The sequence below is a fragment of the Ahaetulla prasina genome, chromosome 4 (assembly GCF_028640845.1).
Source record: "Ahaetulla prasina isolate Xishuangbanna chromosome 4, ASM2864084v1, whole genome shotgun sequence".
Lineage (NCBI taxonomy): Eukaryota > Metazoa > Chordata > Lepidosauria > Squamata > Colubridae > Ahaetulla > Ahaetulla prasina.
The window spans coordinates 93,235,801-93,256,980 of NC_080542.1; the positions used below are offsets into that span (position 1 = coordinate 93,235,801).

Below are 21,180 nucleotides of genomic sequence, written 5' to 3' on the forward strand. Positions count from 1 at the left end.
CCAAATCAAAAAAGTGCATTGCATTTCAGGCAATGGATCTGGCCAGGAAGAAAGAGAAGATGAGTCTGTGGAGAAGGAAGGTGAAGAACCACGATGGAAAGTGTTTTCAGGCAGCAGCACTGCAATCCCCTCCCCAAATCCACCTGAAAACGCTTTCTTCCCTGGTTCTCCAGTGCACATTGCAGAGCCGCGCACCTTCCTCTTGCTTCTCCCCAGACTCATCTTCTCTTTCCTCCTAGGCCAGGAGCAGAAGGTGATTGCCCTCCACCTGCATCATCTTAAGAAGTGACAGGCAGAGTGGCTAGCTGCCTTGCCTTACACTCCCTGCAGAGCACCCAAAACCATGTGCTCTTGTTTTGCCTGCGCACACCCTATTTTTGGATTCGGAGAGGAAAGGGTTTTCAGGAGGCAGCGCTGCAATCCCCTCCCTGAATCAAAAAAGTGCACTGTGTTTCAGGCAGCTGATCTACCCAGAAGGAAAGAAAAAGTGAGTCTGCGGAGAAATAGGAGAAGGGCAAACGGCTCTGCAATGTGAACCGGAGAACCATGGAGGAAAGCGTTTTCAGGCAAATCCAAAAATGGGGCATGCAGCTGGTGCTGCCACCTGTAAACGCTTTATATACAATACCCATGCAGCTCTTGCAACATGGTAGCAAATACAAGCACAAGAAGGATCAGAACTGGAAGTCACAGAAGCAGTAGAATCACAGAAACTACTCATATATATGTACAGACCAGTTAAGATAAGCCACATCCAGGCTCTGAGCTATCTCACAGGAATGTTATAACAGTGGATTTTTTGTTTGTCTTCTAGTTTCTTTCCAAAATTTATTTTTATCACAGTGTGCTATATATAATTTTTTATTCTATTATTATTTTTATTGTTGTTATACTTTCCTAAAAAAAATTAACTAATATTTTTAAAAAATCTACTATTTCTGAACAGGTAAAGAGATATCATAAAAATAAACAATGATTGATTTAATATATCTTTCAAGATAACTAATAAAAGGGCATATCCAGTAGCAATAAAACTGGTGAGTTTTATTTGTCAGCATTTCCCTTCATTTTCTCCTGTTTTCCATATGAATTTACCTCAAAATGCCATTGAGGAGGTTAATTTAAGATATATGACATGAGGAAAAGAAATAAAAACTATTTTATTCTTTACTTTTGACTTTTGCAGACAGGCATGCATTCAACTGCACCATAGAGTTAAATCTCCTTCTTTTCTTACAGATAATTATACACAACACATACCTGGGCAACAAAGAATCTTTTGCTATTTGAATGACATTGGTGGCAGGCAATTATAACGGAAATGTTCATATAGTTAGCATTGTGATTTTTGAAGGTTTGAATGAGGCTTTTGTTCTTTTTGGTGCTAGAAACACAAGGACAATTATCCTAACTATTCCATTTGACTGATAAAGCTGTTTCTCTTTGAAGAAAACAAATATATCCATTGGAATGTGATATATAGTTATACAGTATAAAAACACATCTTGAAGAAAAATCTTCAGCATTGCTTGCCCTCAATCATCATGTGAATACAGCAAATTCTCTATGAAAAGTGTAACATGTCATCTTCTCTCTTCTCCAGACTCTATTAAATGGATTCCAGTTGAAAAACCTGGCTTCCAAATGCAAGTTAATGTTCCAGATCCAGCCCTCCCACTAGCAAATTTTTAATAAGGCAACTTAAATAATTGTAGAAGAAGAAGAACACTTCATCCTTCATTCTGTTTGCCATTTGTATGCGGACAATGTTATTTTAACGTTTTCTTGCAAGCAGTGGTTTTTTTATATCAAGGAAGAAAGGTGAAGTTGCATTGCCTATTAACTTATGCCACCTTATTAGCACAGGGGAAGCTCATATTACCCGCAATGAAGTAAATATTCTGCTTCATACAAGGATGAATGAAACAGCTGTCAACATTTTCTCTCCAAATCAAATATTTCTTACCATGTGGGTTTTTAAAAAATATTTTTTAAATCCATGGTGATTTTTATTTTGCACTGAAAGGAAAGACAGAATTCATATACATGTCTGACTGACAGGATTTTTGAAGTTATTTTCAATTTATTCTTATTTCTTCTTTCCAGAATTCTTCTTGAATCTTAAGATAGTCGCAAAAATCATGAAATTAAATATAAATTTATCTGATTCCAAAACTAAAGGTAAAAATCTGGTATTATTTCTCTTCTATAACATAAAATATATGAGAAGAAAATTGTGAAACATTTTAGGAATGCTATAAACTAACACAGATGTGTGGAATAATAAACTGAGTTCCATAAGGAACAAATTTAGAAGAACTAGCAAATGATTGAGGAAAAGCTGGATGTATTTATTCATTATAATTTACCTAATCTAACGCTAAATTATACAGAACATTTTTAAAAACCAGATTATCTCATCTTTACTAATTTTAAAATAGATTTCTTATGAATCTTGATATTGTCTCTGAATGTCAACTTTGAAGAAAAGTTTGAAGGAAGCTAATGTGCTGTGGTATTCAAAACTGATTTCATATATATTTTATTACTAATGTGCTTTATCACTTGTAATATATCTCACTCTTATTTATTTTGAATTAAATCCAGCTGTATTCCCCAGGGTTTACTTAAAAGATGTATTGGGAATTTCAGCATATAACACTTCAAAATGTTCTTGAAACTAATACACAAACTCTAGAACTGCTACTCAGATGGGTACAGATGTGTGTGATACCCCTAATTAACTTTTTATATCCTGGAAATTTTTATACCCTGGAAATGTAGAGGAAATCCTCATAAATTGACCGAAGTGGTGAAGGTAGCTCTGAATTCAGAAGGCATATAACACTTGGAAGAACTGCAATGTCTGGCATGAATAACATCTGGAAGAGTAAAGACATCAGCTCACAAGCAAATGCAGATTAGTTAACACAATACTTTTTCCAATTGCTATCAATGGCTGCGAAACTTGGATTGTGAAAAAGGCAGATAGGAGAAGCGTAGATGCCTTTGAACTGTGGTGCTGGAAATAACTATCACATATTTATTTATCTATTTACATATTACATATTATGTAATATTACATATTACATAACCATTCCTAAGAGGACTAGAAGGGGCGTGCATAAGAGTACAAACATGCCTACCGTTCCTGTCCTATTGTTTGCTTGTTTCTTTTTTTCTTCTTATATATATATATGCTTATACTTCTTTATATTACTTCATATATATGTTTATATACTATATAATCTTTTTATGTGATGCTTATATATATTGTTGTGACTAAATAAATAAATAAATAAAATATCCCATGGACTGCAAAAATAACAAACAAAAAAGTCCTAGAATTAATCTCACCAAAATTATCACTTGAAGCCAAGATTGCCAAACAGAGACTGTTATACGTTGGTCATGTCATGAGAACTGATCCATTCAAAAAAAATCAGTCATGCTGGGAGCGATCAGTGGAAAAAGGAAAAGAGTCTACCGAGCACTCAATGCTCAACCAACCTTCCTTCAACTACCTGTTGTTCATAACCCTTAATCAACTATCAATCAAAACTAGGTATGCACGCCCCTTACCTCTTCTACACCAAACACTGCAGATCTCAAATGTAAATTAATAAATGCAAGAAGTATTGTAAACAAATTATCTGAATTTATCCTACTGTTAAACAATGGTACATTTGATATTATATTTCTTTGTGAAACATGGCTAAACTCATACCTCCCTAACTCCATTATTTCAAACAAAGAGTATCAAGTTTTTCGATCAGATCATGAAAACCACAGAAGTGGTGGAGTAGCTATCTTTTACAAAAAATCACTGAGCCTAAAAAATATTCAAGTTGCACATAAACTTTCTCTTCCTGAAACTATTGTATATGACCTGTCCATTAACACCACACTTCGATTCTTACTATGCTACAGAGCACCTGACTACGACATTGATCACGCAAATATGTTATTTTTAATAAAAAAGATTTATTTTAACATTCATATCCAATAACATATTTAGTGTACCATCATATACAATTAATCGGACCTGCCCGGTCACCACCACTTTAACTCTCTTCTCTACCTTCTTCTACTTTCCAAGACCATCCTCCACTTCTCTTATCTACATCCTCTCCTCCTTCCTCCCTACTCCTTTCTTCTCCCTCTTCTATCCCTCTTCCTTCCTTTCCTCTTCTTCCTCTTCTCTTTCTTACCTCCTTCTCTCTTCTACTTCCTTCTTTCCCATCATTCTGAAATGGTAGTCAGGCAGCTCCGATCTTACATTAATTATACATCTTCAATCATCTTTGTACATTAACTATCAATCCATTTTCTACCCTCATCCCCCCTCCCCCTCCCTTCCCCTTCCTCCCCCCACTCCCCCGGGACTTCCGGTGGCTCTGCTTCGTTAATGGCGGGCTATTTCAGACCGCCAGTTCTGTGTGATTCTGTAGAGCTGTTTAGACAGCGTTAATCTGCTGTCAAGCAGCTTGTAAATCTCTTCCCTCGGGCAAAGAGGGGGAGGTGAGCATTCGGGATGAAGTAGAGCCCCCAAGGAAAGGCCCAGGAAGATTTCTGGTGGCTTGTTGGGAACGCTCCTTCTATAGCCCGAAAAAAGCTCCAGAACCCAGACCGCTTCTGCCAAATGGCAGAACAAAACGCAGCGCCCATCTCCGTGACTGAAATGAATTACTGAAGGACTGCTAATGCGGACAGAGCTGAAAACAGGAGCGTTGGCATTTGATTGTAAGATGATTTTAACTCCCTGACAGAGAAGATATTCGTATTCAAGATTGGAGATGATGAAAGGAAATGGCATTTTGTGTATAGGAAGTGAAAGCTAAGCTAAGCGAAAGCTAAGGAAATGCTTATTACAATTGCTGGCGTGCAACCTTTAAGAAGAATATAACAAGATATTTTTTTTAAAATGGATTTCTTTTTAATCTCTTTTTTTATTATTATCTTTTTCTTACAGTGTTTAAGAAGAAAAGCTTACTGAAATTTTTTTTCTTTTTTTCTTCTTCTTGGTATTACTTAGTTTAAAAATGGCCTTCAAGCAAAGAGATTTAACCACTTCTAAAATATTGGAAATTTCTTCAGTTCAGATACAGAAATTAAAAGAAGATATTAAAGAAAGTCTAAGGATTTTTTTACAAGAGCTTATGGAGGCTCATCTTTCAGAAATAGATCAAAAATCTAATGAAATGGAAAAAGAAATACTGGATTTTAAAGATATGGTGGAAGAGCAGAGGAGGGAGATGAAAAAATTAAAGGAATCAATTACCCCATTATTGTTATCTGGTATTCAGACAGAAGAAAGACTGGATGAACTTAACCAAATTAATTTAGATTTGCAAAGGAAAATAGATGAAGTTCAAATTAATTTGAATTTAGAAAATAAAATAGATGATATTCAGGCTAAGGTAGATAGGGCAGATGAAGAAAGCGTTATATTACAATATAAATTAATGGAATATGCTATAAGGGTAAGGGGTTTAAGAGAATGTAAAGAGGAAAATTTGAAAGAGATTTTTATTCAGGCCTTTGCTCAGATAGAGGGAGTGGAACCAGAAGATTTTGAAGTTAATATTGAAAAAATTTATCGTATTAATTCTTGGTTGGCAAGGCAGAAGTGTTTACCGAGAGATGTGGTTATTTATTTTACAAATAAGAAGATTAGGTATGGAATTTTGCAAGCATTTTATAAAAAGCAAATATGTTAACCTCACTACTAACATGGGCTACCTCTTGCCCATATCCTCTCATCTTCCTGGGTGCCTAAATCTACCTTTTATTAACTGGATAACAAATGAATGTACAACTGAACCAATCCATACCACACTATACAACACCGTTACAGATCTAGGTCTTGAACAACTAGTAATTAACAACACAAGGTTGTACCTTGATGAACGTATCTTTTCTTTTATGTACACTGAGAGCATATGCACCAAGACAAATTCCTTGTGTATCCAATCACACTTGGCCAATAAAATTCTATTCTATTCTATTCTATTCTATTCTATTCTACAAGACTCAACAACTGCCTTGACCTCATCTTTTGCAATAACACAAACTCAATTTATGGATTGCAAATAAAAGAACCCTTTTCCAACAGTGACCACTTCATGATAGACTTTTGTCTCAATATACGCCCTCACATAAATTGTCATAATAATAGTACTCCTAATTACAATTTCAAAAAAGCCAACTATGACCTTATAAACAACGTCCTCTCATGTCGTGACTGGCAAAATTTATTCTCAACCTGTATCACTGCTGAAGACCACTATAGAGTTTTCCTACTTGAAATCAATAGAATCATCAAACAATACGTACCACAAATCACCACCAAAATAAAAACAAAACAAATTACCCATATCAATAAAGAAGCTTCAATCCAAAAAAAAAAAATCCCTCTGGAGAAGAAACAAAAAGGACCATGTAGCAAACTTCAAAAACCGCTACAGAAATATTTGCAACCAAATAAAAACTGAATGCACCATTTACCACACAAAGAAAGAAGAAGATCTTCTGTGCACAAATTCTAATTGCGCTTTTTATAATTTTGTTAAAAATAAACTTAAAGAATCAAGATCCATCCCACCCCTAAAAGAATCTAACAGCAATGAATGTTAAATGAAACAGTTAAAGCAAAAATGAAACATGAAACATGAATGAAAAATGAAACAGTTAAAGCAAACCTCTTTAACACATTCTTTGGCTCAGTCTTTGTTAACAGTAATGGTTCATATCCAACATTCCCCCAATCGTACTAACAATGATTACAACGACTTAATTCATATAGACTTCACAGAAGATAATGTTGAAAAAGCTCTTCGCAAACTGAAACCATCCTCATCTATTGGGCCTGATGGACTATGTGCATACTTCTTAAAAAAGCTTTCCACTAATATAGCAGAACCCCTAAGCATAATCTTTAATAAAGCTTTCACTTCCCTTCCCAAACTTTGGTCTCTAGCCACAGTTATCCCTATCTTCAAAAAAGGAGATCCCAGCCTAGTTGAAAATTACAGACCAATCTCTCTATGCTGCATCGCCTGCAAAGTAATGGAATCTATCGTCAACCAATCCATTACCCTCAACCTAGAAACAAACAAACTACTCTCTAATAAACAATTTGGTTTCAGAAAAAAGTTATCATGTAACTTACAACTTCTCCACTTCAAAAATATATGGACTATTAATCTTGATCAAGGCAAAGCAATAGATGCAATCTACATAGACTTCTGCAAAGCTTTTGACTCAGTAGTGCATGATAAACTTCTCCTAAAACTAAAATCCTACGGCATTTCAGGACCTCTTCACAATTGGATAACTACTTTCCTGTCAAACAGACAACAAGTAGTCTAAATTGGCAATGCTCTATCAAATCCTCTCCCTGTTAAAAGTGGCATTCCTCAAGGCAGTGTTCTTGGACCAACGCTCTTCATACTATACATAAATTATCTCTGTGACCATATCTCAAGCTATTGTGTTCTCTTTGCTGACGATGTCAAACTATTTAACACCACCAACAATACTAATACCCTTCAAAAAGATCTTGACTTTGTATCTGATTGGTCTAAAACTTGGCAACTCCAAATCTCAACAAGCAAATGCTCAGTCTTACATATTGGAAAAAAGAACCCAAACACTAAGTACATGCTTGATGGACATTACCTTACAGATGACCCCCACCCTGTTAAAGACCTTGGAGTTTTCATATCAAATGATCTAAGTGCTTGGCCCACTGCAACTACATAGCAAAAAAGGCTCTAAGAGTTGTAAACCTAATCTTGCGTAGTTTCTTTTCCAAAAACACTATACTACTAACCAGAGCATATAAAACATTTGCTAGGCCAATCCTTGAATACAGCTCGCCTGTCTGGAACCCATACCACATTTCTGACATCAATACAATTGAACGTGTCCAGAAATATTTTACAAGAAGAGTTCTCTGCTCCTCTGTAAACAACAAAATACCTTATTTCACCAGACTTGAAATCCTGGGATTAGAAAATTTAGAACTCCGCTGACTCCGACAAGACCTATGTTTAACACACAGAATCATCTATTGCAACGTCCTTCCTGTTAAAGACTACTTCAGCTTCAATAGCAGTAATATAGAGCAAACAATAGATTCAAACTTAATGTTAAGTGCTTCAATCTTGATTACAGAAAATATGACTTTTGTAACAGAGTTGTTAATGCTTGGAATAGACTACCTGACACTGTGGTCTCTTCTCAAACTCCCAAAAGCTTTAACCAAAAACTGTCTACCATTGACCTCACCCCATTCCTAAGAGGACAATAAGGAGCGTGCATAAGTGCACAAAAGTGCCTACAGTTCCTGTCCTATTGTTTCCTTTCAATATATGTGCTTGTATATAATGTTGTGACAAAATAAATAAATAAATAGCACCCACTAGCTAGGTGCTATAAAAGATAACATTGGGATGAGCATGGTGGATCTGAAGGAGGTGGTGTGAGACAGAGGGGCATGGGGCCGGTTTAGCTCTGCCTGGTAAGGCCTGTTATTAAGAACACAAAGCCTGCAATTACTGCAGGTTCGAGCCCGGCCCAAGGTTGACTCAGCCTTCCATCCTTTATAAGGTAGGTAAAATGAGGACCCAGATTGTTGGGGGGGCAATAAGTTGACTTTGTAAATATATACAAATAGAATGAGACTATTGCCCTATACATTGTAAGCCGCCCTGAGTCTTCGGAGAAGGGCGGGGTATAAATGTAAACAAAAATAAAAATAAAATGGAGAGTACTGATTCATAGCATGGCCAAAGATCAGGCACGACTGAATGACTGACAACCATGATCCTGGAATATCCCATTCCAATTGGCAAAATTAGTAAGAAACTTTTCTGTTTTATTGAATTACTTATTCATTATATTTTACAATAAATTTATATTCACTCTTCCCACCTACTTTTTTTCAATCTTAAATTAAGAAATATCTAGCATAATTATATAAAGGTTTTCAGAAAAAATGACATTTATTTCTCTTCATGTTGAAACTAAATTACTATTTAATTACAGCCAGTTATTTTACTGTTGCTTGACTAAATAAAATGAACTTTATTCTCAAGTAGTGATTTTTCAACTTTCTGGAAAAGATGTATTCATACATTCAGATAAATTTCCTTTAGTTCCTTGAATTATTCTGCATGTTGTATGACTGCAAACTCTTTCAGCAATAGCAAATATAGCTTTGCCATGCACAAATAAATAAATCTAAACAGAAAAGGAAATAAATTCAACATGCTAATAAAGAAAAACAGCTTTTTACCTGGCAAATCCAACTCCTCTACTGACGCCATTTGCATCTCTTAATATTCTGGTGGAAATGACATGTCCAAAAGGTTTAAGCATATTCTCCAACTCTTGTTCATCCATGGAAATGGGCAAGTTTGAAATGTAAAGATTTGTGGGATCTTGTTCTTGTTGCTAAAATAAAAGAAATAGTCCTCTTAGACCTTTTTCAGCTATGTTATGTCACAAGAGACACAAATATAAACGTTTTCAAGAGAAGGAAGGAGGTCAACTTTATAAATTACCTTATTGGTGAATATAAATCCTATAATAAATGTTATAATTCAAAACACAATTAGTCCTTTAACTCCTTTATTAGCATTTTCACCAACTGAAGAAACATATGTATAGGCAAGCAAGTGAATGAGTTGCAAACCATACATTACTCAGTTATAAACATGAGATATTTTATGGGCTAGTGTTTGGCCCAAACAAAAGAACAATGAAATGGACAAAAACTGTAGTTTTTGTAGTTCTTGCTTAATGACCATTTGTTCACCAACCAATCTAAGTTGCAAGAGTGTTAAAAAAGTGATATGTATTACCAGTCCTTCTATTCTAATTCTATTGGCAGATCTTTCAGTTTGCACATTTTACTGTCAGCCAATCAAAAACAAGTGTTGCTATGCTCCCACACATTCACTTTATAGATGGAACAATACAGAAAAATATTTTTAACAAGGATATTATGGAAATCAATTAATTTCAGCCTTAGTGCAATACAGAAAAAGTCTGTTTTGGAATTGTCAAATGCAAAGTACACTTTAAATATACACCATAAAATTAAGTTAATTTTTCAGGTTTTAATCTGAGCAAATATTAAGAGTTGTCTTAGATATGCTGCATATTATACCTGTTTTAAACATTCATCGATATTTTCAGCAATGTTTGAGGTTGGCTGAATTTTCTTCTCATGTATGTCAAATTAATAAATACAATCCACTTGTTACTCTTATGACATTTTCACGAGGCAAAGTAAATCATAGATGATTGTTTGACTTAATTAAAGTAGATTACTATAATATTTAAGTCAAATATTAAACCTTGCTATTTCTGGAGAAATCCTTATAATGTACAATATTATGTTTGAATCAGATTATGAATCAATCTACCACACTATAACAAGTGATACTTTGAAATACACAACAATGCAATTGTTGTGTCAATATATTTAATAACAATAAACTAAATATATAGATTCACAGATAAACAGATCAGATCTTCCCTAGAAGGTAATTCATAGAGATTCAGGAACTCAATTTATAGAGTAATACTAAGGCTATCCATGCAGCATCCCCAAAACCACATAATTGAATTTGGGCTTCCTAGTGTCTTGCAGAAAGCACATCAAAGCTATGTAGTAAAACACTATTAAAATACATATCCACAAACAAACAAAACATAAAAGAAAAATAAAAGAAGGTCATAAAATTCTTGATCAATCCCTTATGAGACATCATTTGCCCTCTTTAGTGCTTACTACTCTCAAATCATTATGGATACAGCCAATTTTGTAAAATAACCTACTTAATTATGCAGCAAATAATCATTAATTAAGAAAAAGTATGAAAAAAAATCCTGAGTTTTAAGAAGAATGTCAAGAAATGATTTCTTCTTTCTTTCTAGATAAAACAGGTTTCATTCTAAGTGCAATAAAGATATAATGGGAAGCATTAGAAGAAACTTTTAACACATAGGTAAACCAAAACATATGGGGTCTTCTAACAGAAATGATGTGAGTTAAAATTATTATCAATTTCAGCTTAGGTTTCTCATTACAGGCAGATTAATATATAAAATATCCATTTTATTTTACTAATTTATCAAATTACCAGACTGGATCATAAGATGTAGATTATATTTATGCTTTTAAATATGCAAGATGAGTAGAATACTGTGTACAGCTTTGGTTATATAGCTGATTTACAATATGGAGATAATAAGATGGTATATATGGGCATGCACACCTGGCGTCCCTGAGTACTGCTTGCTGAGTGCTGCCTTTCACCCAGGATGCCAGGCCAGCCCTCGCATGCTTGGAGCCTCCTGCGTGCACGCCAAGAGGGTGGGGCCAAGGTTGAAGCGCAGCTCTAAGGGTGGCCCTGGTGCCTCTGCTTTGCTCGCTGGCCTTTCCCTGGGACCGCCCCACCCCCGCCTGGGAAAGCAACGTGCGTACAGGAAGGAAGGCATGGGACTGAGAGGGCTTCTGCAGTAGGAATTGCAAGCCGCAGGGCTCTGGGGGCGATGTGGAAGGCGTGCAGCTTCTAACATTGCAGGGGGGTGGGTGGGAGCTCCATCGCCTTTCTCCATCACGTTTCTTGTGCAGGGAAACAAAAGGTCGTGGGACTAAAAATAAAGTGCAATCAATCAATTTCAACTTCTCGCAAAAGAGAAAAATCCCACAAACTTTTGTTTTCTTGCACATGATAGCAAGAAATGCTATGGAGCTGGAAATCAGGTAAGCAAAGTGCTTGGGGAAAGTGAGGACTTCTGGCGGGTGGTGGGTGGGGCAAGCGGTGGCAAACTCTTCTCCCTGCTGCATCTCTTTCCCTCGTGTTGTCTGCTCCATTTCCCATTTCTACATTGCAGGGTCCACTTTGATAGCGAAGGTGGGGGGGATAACTTGCCTGGTCAAACTAACCCCACAGTCTCCCCTACACTGGGATCAACTTCTATCAGGTCACGACAAACAAAACAGCACGCCTCTTCCTGCTAGGAAGCGCAAATGGGGTGTCTGTGTGCACACGGGCCACTTGGAGAGAGAAAGCAAGAGAGCTCTCCAACCTCTGTGTGTATGTGTGTAGCTTTTTTCCTCCCCTCTTCTCCCTTTCTCCGATTTCTTTTTTTCTTGGAAACAAAGGAGGTGCGGGGGGGGGTGGGGTGGCTGTCCCAAAAAGCAAGACCACAAAGTTAAAAGAACAGCTTTTGAAATCCTTAAAAAGTTACAATGCCGATCCTGGGCCAGCAATTTCTTTTTTTCTTTTGGGAAAAAAACAAGCAGCAGGTATCTGAGCAAGCATCCCTGGCTCTTAATAAGGGTGACATTTAAAAGTTGGGGGGGAGGGGAAGTCACCTTCTCCCCTAAGAAATGGAAGGGAGAGGAAAGAAGGAAGGTGATGGGAATGAAAAGGAGAGAAGGAGGAAGCGGGGGGGGGGGGAGGGAGGGAGGAAGGAAGGAAGAAAGGAAGATTATAATGAGAGACAGTGAGGGTCTGAGATAAATCCTGCCTTAGCACTTGGCTATCAGCAAACCTGCTGCCTTTTGACATGTGGCTTCTTGGGGGTGCATTTTGGAGAAGTGTCAAATGCTAAAAGGGCAATCATTTTGGGATTAAATTCCAAATGAAATTGGGTCTTCAGGGTAAGGAGACATGAAGAACTTTCAACTTTCTAAAAACCTTATTAAAATGATTGTTTAGAGGCAGCTCAGTTCCAGAGGGAGCAAAAGAGATACGGCTCCAATGAGGGTCTTAGCTATTTAGCTCAGGAATAACAGAATAACAGAGCTGAAAGATACTTTGGAGGTCTTCTAGTCCAACCCCCTGCTCAGGCAGGAAAACTGAGGATGCCAAAATCTAAGTAAAGAGCCTGGGAAAGATGTCGGAATAATAGAATAGCACTTAGAAGGGACTTTGGGGGGGGTGACCCTATACCATTTCAGAAAAGTGGCTGTCCCATTTCCTCTTGAAAACCTCCATTGTGGAAGCACCTAGAACTTCTGGAGACAAGCAGTTCCACTGGTTAATTGTTCTAACTGTCAGGAAGTTTCTCCTTAGTTTTAGGTTGCTTCTCTTTGTTCAGTTTCCATCCATTGCTTGTTGTTTTGCCTTCTGCTTCTTTGGAAAATACATTGTCCCCCTCCCCATTCTTTCTGGCAACCCCTTAAAAACCTGTTGCCTATCACACTCTTGGGCAAAGCATGTGATCCATTTCTATCTTTCAGTGGTCTATGAAAGTACAGCTATGGTATGTAGATAATAAAGTTGAAAAAAGATGAACAATATTTTTACAGGACTATAGATATGTTGAGGCCGGGTATGACAAGGACTGACTGGGAGAGGAGAGGCCAGGCGAGGCACCTTAATATGAGTGACATTGAATTAGCCATGCCCACTCAGTCACATGACCACCTAGACATGACCACCCAGTCACATGACCACCTAGCCATGCTGACAGAACCTATTGTTAAATTATTTGAATCCTACCACTGGGTAAACCGCTTATGTTGAATGAGTAAAGAACTAGTCTGACCTAACCTTCATTCTATTCTGTCATTGAACATTAAAGCCTCAGCTTCCTCTTTTAGCTGATTGCCCCAATTCCTATCTTTTTAGCAATTTTAATTGCTTTGAAATATGGGGAAAAAAAGAGATTTACATATTAAATTATACTAATGGGTAGTATTTAATCTTTGGATGTTTATTTTCAGTATATAGTTATATTTATTCAACAAATGACTTGATGAAGAATAAAGGAGAATCTGCTGCTATTATTTTTTAAAGAACAATTATTCAGAAAGTGACTAAAACAGGAATAGAGATCTGTTGACCTCCAGATGTTTGGATTGCAGTTCCCCAATCCTATATCATTAGAATAGAATAGAATAGAATTTTATTGGCCAAGTGTGATTGGACACACAAGGAATTTGTTTTGGTGCATATGCTCTCAGTGTACATAAAAGAAAAAGAAAAAAGAAAAAAAATACATTAATTGATGTAATTAAGAGCATATAGATATCGTAAAGTTGCCTATCTCTGGACTACAGATATAATAAACTGGTGCTCTTCTTTCCCATTTGGGGACATAATCGTGAAAACTATTGTAGTCAATGTAATGGAAAGCTACCAAGAGATCATAAAAACATTAATATATATTCAACTCACTGCGGATCCTTAGCCAAAACAGCTAGCACATTTTTATTTTTAAACTAGACTAAAAACCAGATTAAAAACAGGTACGATTAGAAGCAGCCTCTTTTTCTTAGAACACCAGCTATTCTACAGATAAAAAAATCATGCCAACATAAAGCCTGGAACCCACAAAAAATCACTGCTTCCTTCCTTCTCTGCCTCCCTACTTCCTTCCTTCCTTCCTTCCTTCCTTCCTTCCTTCCTTCCTTCCTTCCTTCCTTCCTTCCTTCCTTCCCTCCTTCCCTGCCTCCCTCCTTCTCATTCCCCTCTCCTTCCCTCCCTTCGTCCCTCCTTCCTTCTTCTCTCCGTGCTCAAGAAGAGACAAGGAGGGGGAGAGTTTGGCAGTGCTATGGGTGGTCATGGCTTTCCCATATGGGGTGGGGTGTGGGGGTGATCCTGGTGAAAGGGAAGTGGTTGTGTGCTGCGAGGCTTGGCTGGTGAATGGACCATGGAGGCGAGGGTGGTGGGCACAGCATTGATCTACAAATTGGTGGCAACAATCTGGGCCGGAACATGGTCAGCCTTAGATCCATGGGACTGCCCTGGAGCCAACGATGGACCACTCCTGCCACCTCAGTCCTATCCCCTCAGCATGCACTTTTATTTTATTTTATTTTATTTTATTTTATTTATTAATTAGATTTCTATACCGCCCTTCTCCTGAAGGACTCAGGAGGTGGCGAGCATGCAGGGGCTTATGTCCTGGGTGAAAGGGAATGCAGTCAGCCTGCAGAGCAAGATGGTCACCAGGGATGCCCGGCCCCATGCACTCACCATCTCAGTGGGCAGGACTGAGGCAATGGGGTCGGCCCCTCTGTGGCTCCAGGGTAACCTCATAGATCTAATGCTGACAGCATTCTTGCCCGGATGGCCACATCAAGTTGTAGATCTGTGCCCATCACTATCTCCAGGGCAGCCCTGTGGGCCACATCTAATCACATTGCTGGCAGGATCTGGCCCACAGGCATTGAGTTTGACATGTCCTAGCTGGCAGAATAGAATAGAATAGAATAGAATAGAATAGAATAGAATAGAATAGAATAGAATAGAATAGATTTTTTTATTGGCCAAGTATGATTGGACACACAAGGAATTTGTCTTGGTGCATATGCTCTCAATGTACATAAAAGAAAAGATACCTTCATCAAGGTATCAAGGTTCATCAAGGTACAACATTTACAACACAAATGATGGTCATAGGGTACAAATAAGCAATCAGGAAACAATCAATATAAATTGTAAGGATACAAGCAACAAAGTTACAATCATACAGTCATAAATGGAAGGAGATGGGTGATGGGAACGATAAGAAGATTAATAGTAGTAGATTTAATAATAATATGACAGGGAATTATTTGTTTAGCTGAGTGATGGCATTTGGGAAGAAACTGTTCTTGTGTCTAGTTGTTCTTGTGTGCAGTGCTCTGTAGTGTCGTTTTGAGGTTAAGAGTTGAAACAGTTTATGTCCTGGATGTGAGGGATCTGTAAATATTTTCACAGCCCTCTTTTTGACTCGTGCAGTATACAGGTCCTCAATGGAAGGCAGATTGGTAGCAATTGTTTTTTCTGCAGTTCTAATTATCCTCTGATGTCTGTGTCTGTCTTGTTGGGTTGCAGAACGAAATCAGACAGTTATAGAGGTATAGATGACAGACTCAATAATTTCTCTATAGAACGGTATCGGCAGCTCCTTGGGCAGTTTGAGCTTTCTGAGTTGGCGCAGAAAGCACATTCTTTGTTGCGCTTTTTTGATGATGCTTTTCATGTTAGCTGTCCATTTTAGATCTTGCAATATGGTAGAAACTAGAAATTTGAAGGTCTCTACCGTTGATACTGTATTGTTTAGTATTGTAAGAGGTGGAAATATGGAAGGTTTCAACTGAAGTCTACCACCATTTCTATGGGCTTGAGTGTGTTCAGTTCCAGATTGTTCTGGTTGCATCATTGTTCAACCTCCCGTCTGTATACGGATTCATCATTGTCTTGAATGAGACCGATCACTGTTGTGTCATCTGAGAACTTCAGTAGTTTAACAGATGGATTATTAGAGATGCAGTCATTGGTATACAGAGAGAAGAGAAGTGGGGAGAGTACACGGCCTTGGGGGAGGGCTGTGCTAATTGTACAGGTATCTGATGTGATTCTGCTTAGCTTCACCTGCGGCTTTCTGTTTGTTAGGAAGCTTATGATCCACTTACAAGTGTGTTGAGGTACCTGTAGCTGGTTTAGCTTTTTTTCTTTTTTTTTTTAGAAGAGTGTCTGGAATGATGGTATTAAATGCTAAGCTAAAGTCTACAAAGAGGACCCTTGCGTATGTCTTTGGAGATTCAAGATGTTGTAGGATGTAGTGCAGAGCCATATTAACAGCATCATCTGTTGATCTATTTGCTCGGTATGCAAATTGCAAGGGGCCTAACAGTGGATCTGTGATGGTTTTCAAGTGGGGCAATAGATCTGTTGATCTATTTGCTAGGTATGGAAATTGTAAGGGGTCTAACAGTGGATCTGTGATGGTTTTCAAGTGGGGCAACACTAGCCTTTCAAAGGTTTTCATGACTACAGATGTTAGAGCAACTGGTCTGTAGTCATTCAGTTCCTTGATGGTGGGCTTCTTCGGCACTGCGATGATAGTAGAGCGTTTGAAGCAAAAAAAGAACAGCACATCTCTAGCGAAGATATGTCGAAGAAGGAGTTATCTTGTCTGGTACAGCAGATTAATGGTATTTTAAAAACAATATTTACTCTAAGTGGTGTGTGAGAGCATTTTAAGCACTTGGCACCAAGCACCATGCTGTGAGAGCTGATATTGAGAAACATTTGTCTGGAAGAAGTGGCCAGAATTTTTTTTATTTTTTTTTTACTATTGCCAATGAGGATGAACTTAATCAAGATTACAGAATAGTGCCAAGGAACTCTTGTGGGAGCAATCGAAAACGATTCAGCCTGAAAACTCCACATGGCTGAAGCTGAGAAACTTTAAAATGCAGGAGCAGAAGTACTGAGACTTTCATATCCGGTGTTGCTGCAGCATGAGCTGTGAATAAAGTTGGCCATTTTCATTATAAATAGCCTTGGGAAGCATTTATTTTCAGCAACTTAGCAACGCTCTTAAAGATCAATGCAAGACAAGTCACTGCTTAAAAATGTGTTAAGAATCACATTACTCTCCTAGACTAAATATGTATGACTTTGTTAATTCAGACTGAAACCAAAGTAAAACCTTATAAATGGGAAAGAAGATATAATAAGAACGGGCTCAAGAATAGCTTATATTCACATACAAAAACATTTCAGATTCAAGTGTAAAATTTGGTAAGGAGATTTTTCCATCCCTTCAAACTTTACTGATACCGTTCATGACAAGGAGAGAGAGACTGGATGTTATTTCCACCATTGTATATCACTGATACTATTGAGTATGGTGAAATAATGGATTAGAGAGATTTGAATTTCAATTTTCCCCACACCTACTTTATCTCCACATGTTAAACATATTGGTCAAATGAGTTATTCTATTTTCAGAGTTTTGGCTATATATTTTTCTGCATGATGCTAATTCTTCTTTGGATTGTGAAAAAAATGAAGTTCAGAATAGAAGACTTTTCACATTCATAGACACAGATATCCGAACATCATTATTCATTCCAACCAATGATAATGTTTAATGGAGCTAAACTGAACTGAGGTACATAAGCATCTATGGCATTCTAAATGATAGATTAATGACAATCTAAAATAATTGTCTTTCAGTGATTGCCAAGGGCTGAAGACAGATCATAATACCTGTCTCTGCTGTTATCCTTTCTGGTTTGCTTTTCAACAAGGAAGCAAGGAATATACAGGGAGGCAAAAGATAGAGAGGTCATCCATGTACTAAAAAAGTCTTGTGGCAAAACTTAGAAACAAGTTTACAGAAAGACCTTCAGACATTTTCTAAATGAAAATATTTCAACTTTTAGAATTAACAATTTAAATTGCTATATGCTGATGTTTAGCTTATATAATTTAGCCCCATTGATTCACTCACTCAAATTTTCAAATGATGGCTATTGTTAAGTCACTGTGTTTATGAACATTGTCCCAGATCCAAATAGTTTTAAAGTGGATTTTTAGTTAGGCTATTTTCTGCATTTGTTGCAGAACACTCCATCATGTATATTATCTACCAACAATGATCAGATTTGCTTCTCATTTACAAGAAAGAAACCTGTATGGCCTGTGCCTTTCAATAGAGTTGGTAAACATTTTATTTTTTTTTACTGAACAGAAAATATTGACATAATTAAATCAGAACTATTATAAAATGATGCAGACTTTGGGAGCTTTTTTTTTCAAGTTGCTTGGCTTCTAAGTCACTTGATTATTTCTACGGGAGCAACATTTTGCAGTTTATGCAAATATATTCCAGCTTACTTAGAGTACTGGCCCCCACTTAAAAATCCATGTTTATGTCAATTTACCTAACTATAGATACTTTCACTTTTAACAGTAGTGAAAAAAAAGTCTTCATGTATAAAGCTGGACATTTCTCAAAGAAATAGATATATTTCAGAACATTAGAATAAGTTACTATTGCACTGAAATTTCTATCACCTTTCCTGCCCAACTTTCTTTCTCTGCAAAAGAGGATACTGTTCTTCTGCTTCATTCACAGATGTTTTAGATTGAAAGTTTATGTTATCTTTGGATGGTGATCGGTATTTAATTTACCACTGGATAATGGTAACGACTATTGCTTTTTTGTTATATAACTCTCCATCTGTCTCTGCAGCCTCCATGGCTGGATATGCTGTCTTTCTTCATGATTGCTTCCTTTGGGATTTAATTAAAGCAAAGACACCATGAAGGCTTAGAACTGATAAGAATGTAGTAGAATGGCCACCTGATAACTAAGATGGAAGTCCTATATCTCCAATCATGAACATTTTGGTGGATTTTCTTTTATTGCCTGGTGAAAAAAAAAACCACATCAGAATAATTGTTTTCCTGCAAAACAATTTGCGATATAAAAATTGCTGAAGAAATATCTGATATAGAACTAGAATTTGAGAATTATTCCACATTAATCATGTTTTTTAAATACCCCATTTCTATTGCATTCAACTTATTTGTATGTTTTGCCTGACATAGTGTATATGCATCTTATTTTCAGTTAATGAAGTGGGAAGAAATACAACCTTTTTCATTTATTTTAACAAACATTGCTTAAACGCATTACATACTATCTTTGCATCTGGAGTGGCACATTTTTTAACTTTACTTATTTTAAAAAGTCATAAGGGTGTCCATCATAGGGCACAGTAAATATTAAAAACATATTTTTTATAACTTCCATTGGGTTATTTCTATTCACCTCTGTGATATTCTGTAACATGTTTTCACTCTTGGCATTTTCTGCATTTATCTTGATGAATGATGCAGAATTATACTTTCTTCCTGCAGTTATGCTGCTTCTATTCTGATATCATGTAGTTTCCTTATGCCCTTCGAGGAGTTGCCCTACTAATCCCCAAAGTGATGAAGCAGTGCACTCTGACAACAATTGTTTTAATTACTTCATATATCTATTGACACAAGTGGTGCTAAGACCAGAATTTCATTGCCCTTTGTAAGCCATTGGGCCTATTTGAATTCTGTTATATATAGATGATGCCATCATTATTTCTATATCTTGAGTGTGGCTTAGAAAGAAATAAAACTGAGGAAACTGTATTTTGAAAAAGTTCTGACATCATCTGTTAACATTAGCACAAACTGGGTGAAATCCTTTTAAATATTCTGAGTCTCTTTAAATATTAGTACATTCCTTTTGTCTACAGAACCCAAAGTCTATCAAATGCTATCTTATATCTTGAGAACTGGAATATCAATAAGCATGTTGGCAGCTATTAAGATATAGAGAATAAAGACTCAGAGCTACCTGTAGGTAAATTCTATTCTAGAATGTTCAATCAACATTTTCTAAAGATTTTGTTGAGCATAACCCTACTGAGCGTCCAGTTCTTTTTTCAGGCTGATTTTATTCAGCCATACATTCTTTTGACCATATTAAGGGCAGCTTCACAGTATGGTTTTAATATATCTAACTGCAAAGAATATAATGATGAAACAGTTAAAGCAAACCTCTTTAACACATTCTTCGGCTCAGTCTTTGTTAACAGCAATGGCTCATACCCAACATTCCCCAGTCGTACCAACAATGAGTACAATGACCTAACACAAATAGATTTCACAGAAGATATTGTTGAAAAGGCCCTTTGCAGACTGAAACCATCTCTATCTATTGGACTTGATGGTCTATGTGCATATTTCTTAAAAAAGCTTTCCACTAATATAGCAGAACTCCTAAGCATAATCTTTGAAAAAATTTTCATGACCAGCTCCCTTCCAAAACTTTGGTTACTAGCCACGGTCATCCCTGTCTTCAAAAAAGGAGACCCCAGCCTAGTTGAAAATTACAGACCAATTTCTTTATGCTGCGTCACCTGCAAAGTAATGGAATCAATCATCAACCAATCCATTACCTTCCACCTAGAAACAAACAACCTACTCTCTAATAAACAATTTGGTTTCAGAAAAAATTATCCTGTAATTTACAACTTCTTCATAGCAAAAACATATGGACTACAAATCTTGATCAGGGCAAAGCAATAAATGCAATTTACATAGACTTCTGTAAAGCTTTTGACCAGGGGTGAAATCTAAAAATTTTCCCTACCGGTTCTGTGGGCATGGCTTAATTGGTGGGCGTGGCTTGGTGGTGAGATGACTGGGTGGGGTGGCCAATAACAATAAATAATAAAAATAATAAACAAACTATACAAAACTATAAGAGGTACTTTACTTTACACACACACACCACAACACAACACAACTGACTCACACACAATGTAAAAGCAGCTGCACTTCACCCAGAATGGCCCCTGCAACAAGCAGGAATCTCACA

General features: G+C 36.9%; 1 protein-coding gene across 2 annotated transcripts in view; it reads right to left on the reverse strand.

Annotated features, from left to right (window-relative positions):
* Positions 1-21,180, reverse strand: part of RBMS3 (RNA binding motif single stranded interacting protein 3) — a 783,951-nt gene that overhangs the window by 244,788 nt on the left and 517,983 nt on the right. For both annotated transcript variants that reach the window (XM_058180900.1, XM_058180901.1), the window contains one exon: positions 9,302-9,459. In XM_058180900.1, the coding sequence (XP_058036883.1) occupies positions 9,302-9,459 (158 nt within the window). The remainder of the gene's footprint in view (positions 1-9,301; positions 9,460-21,180) is intronic.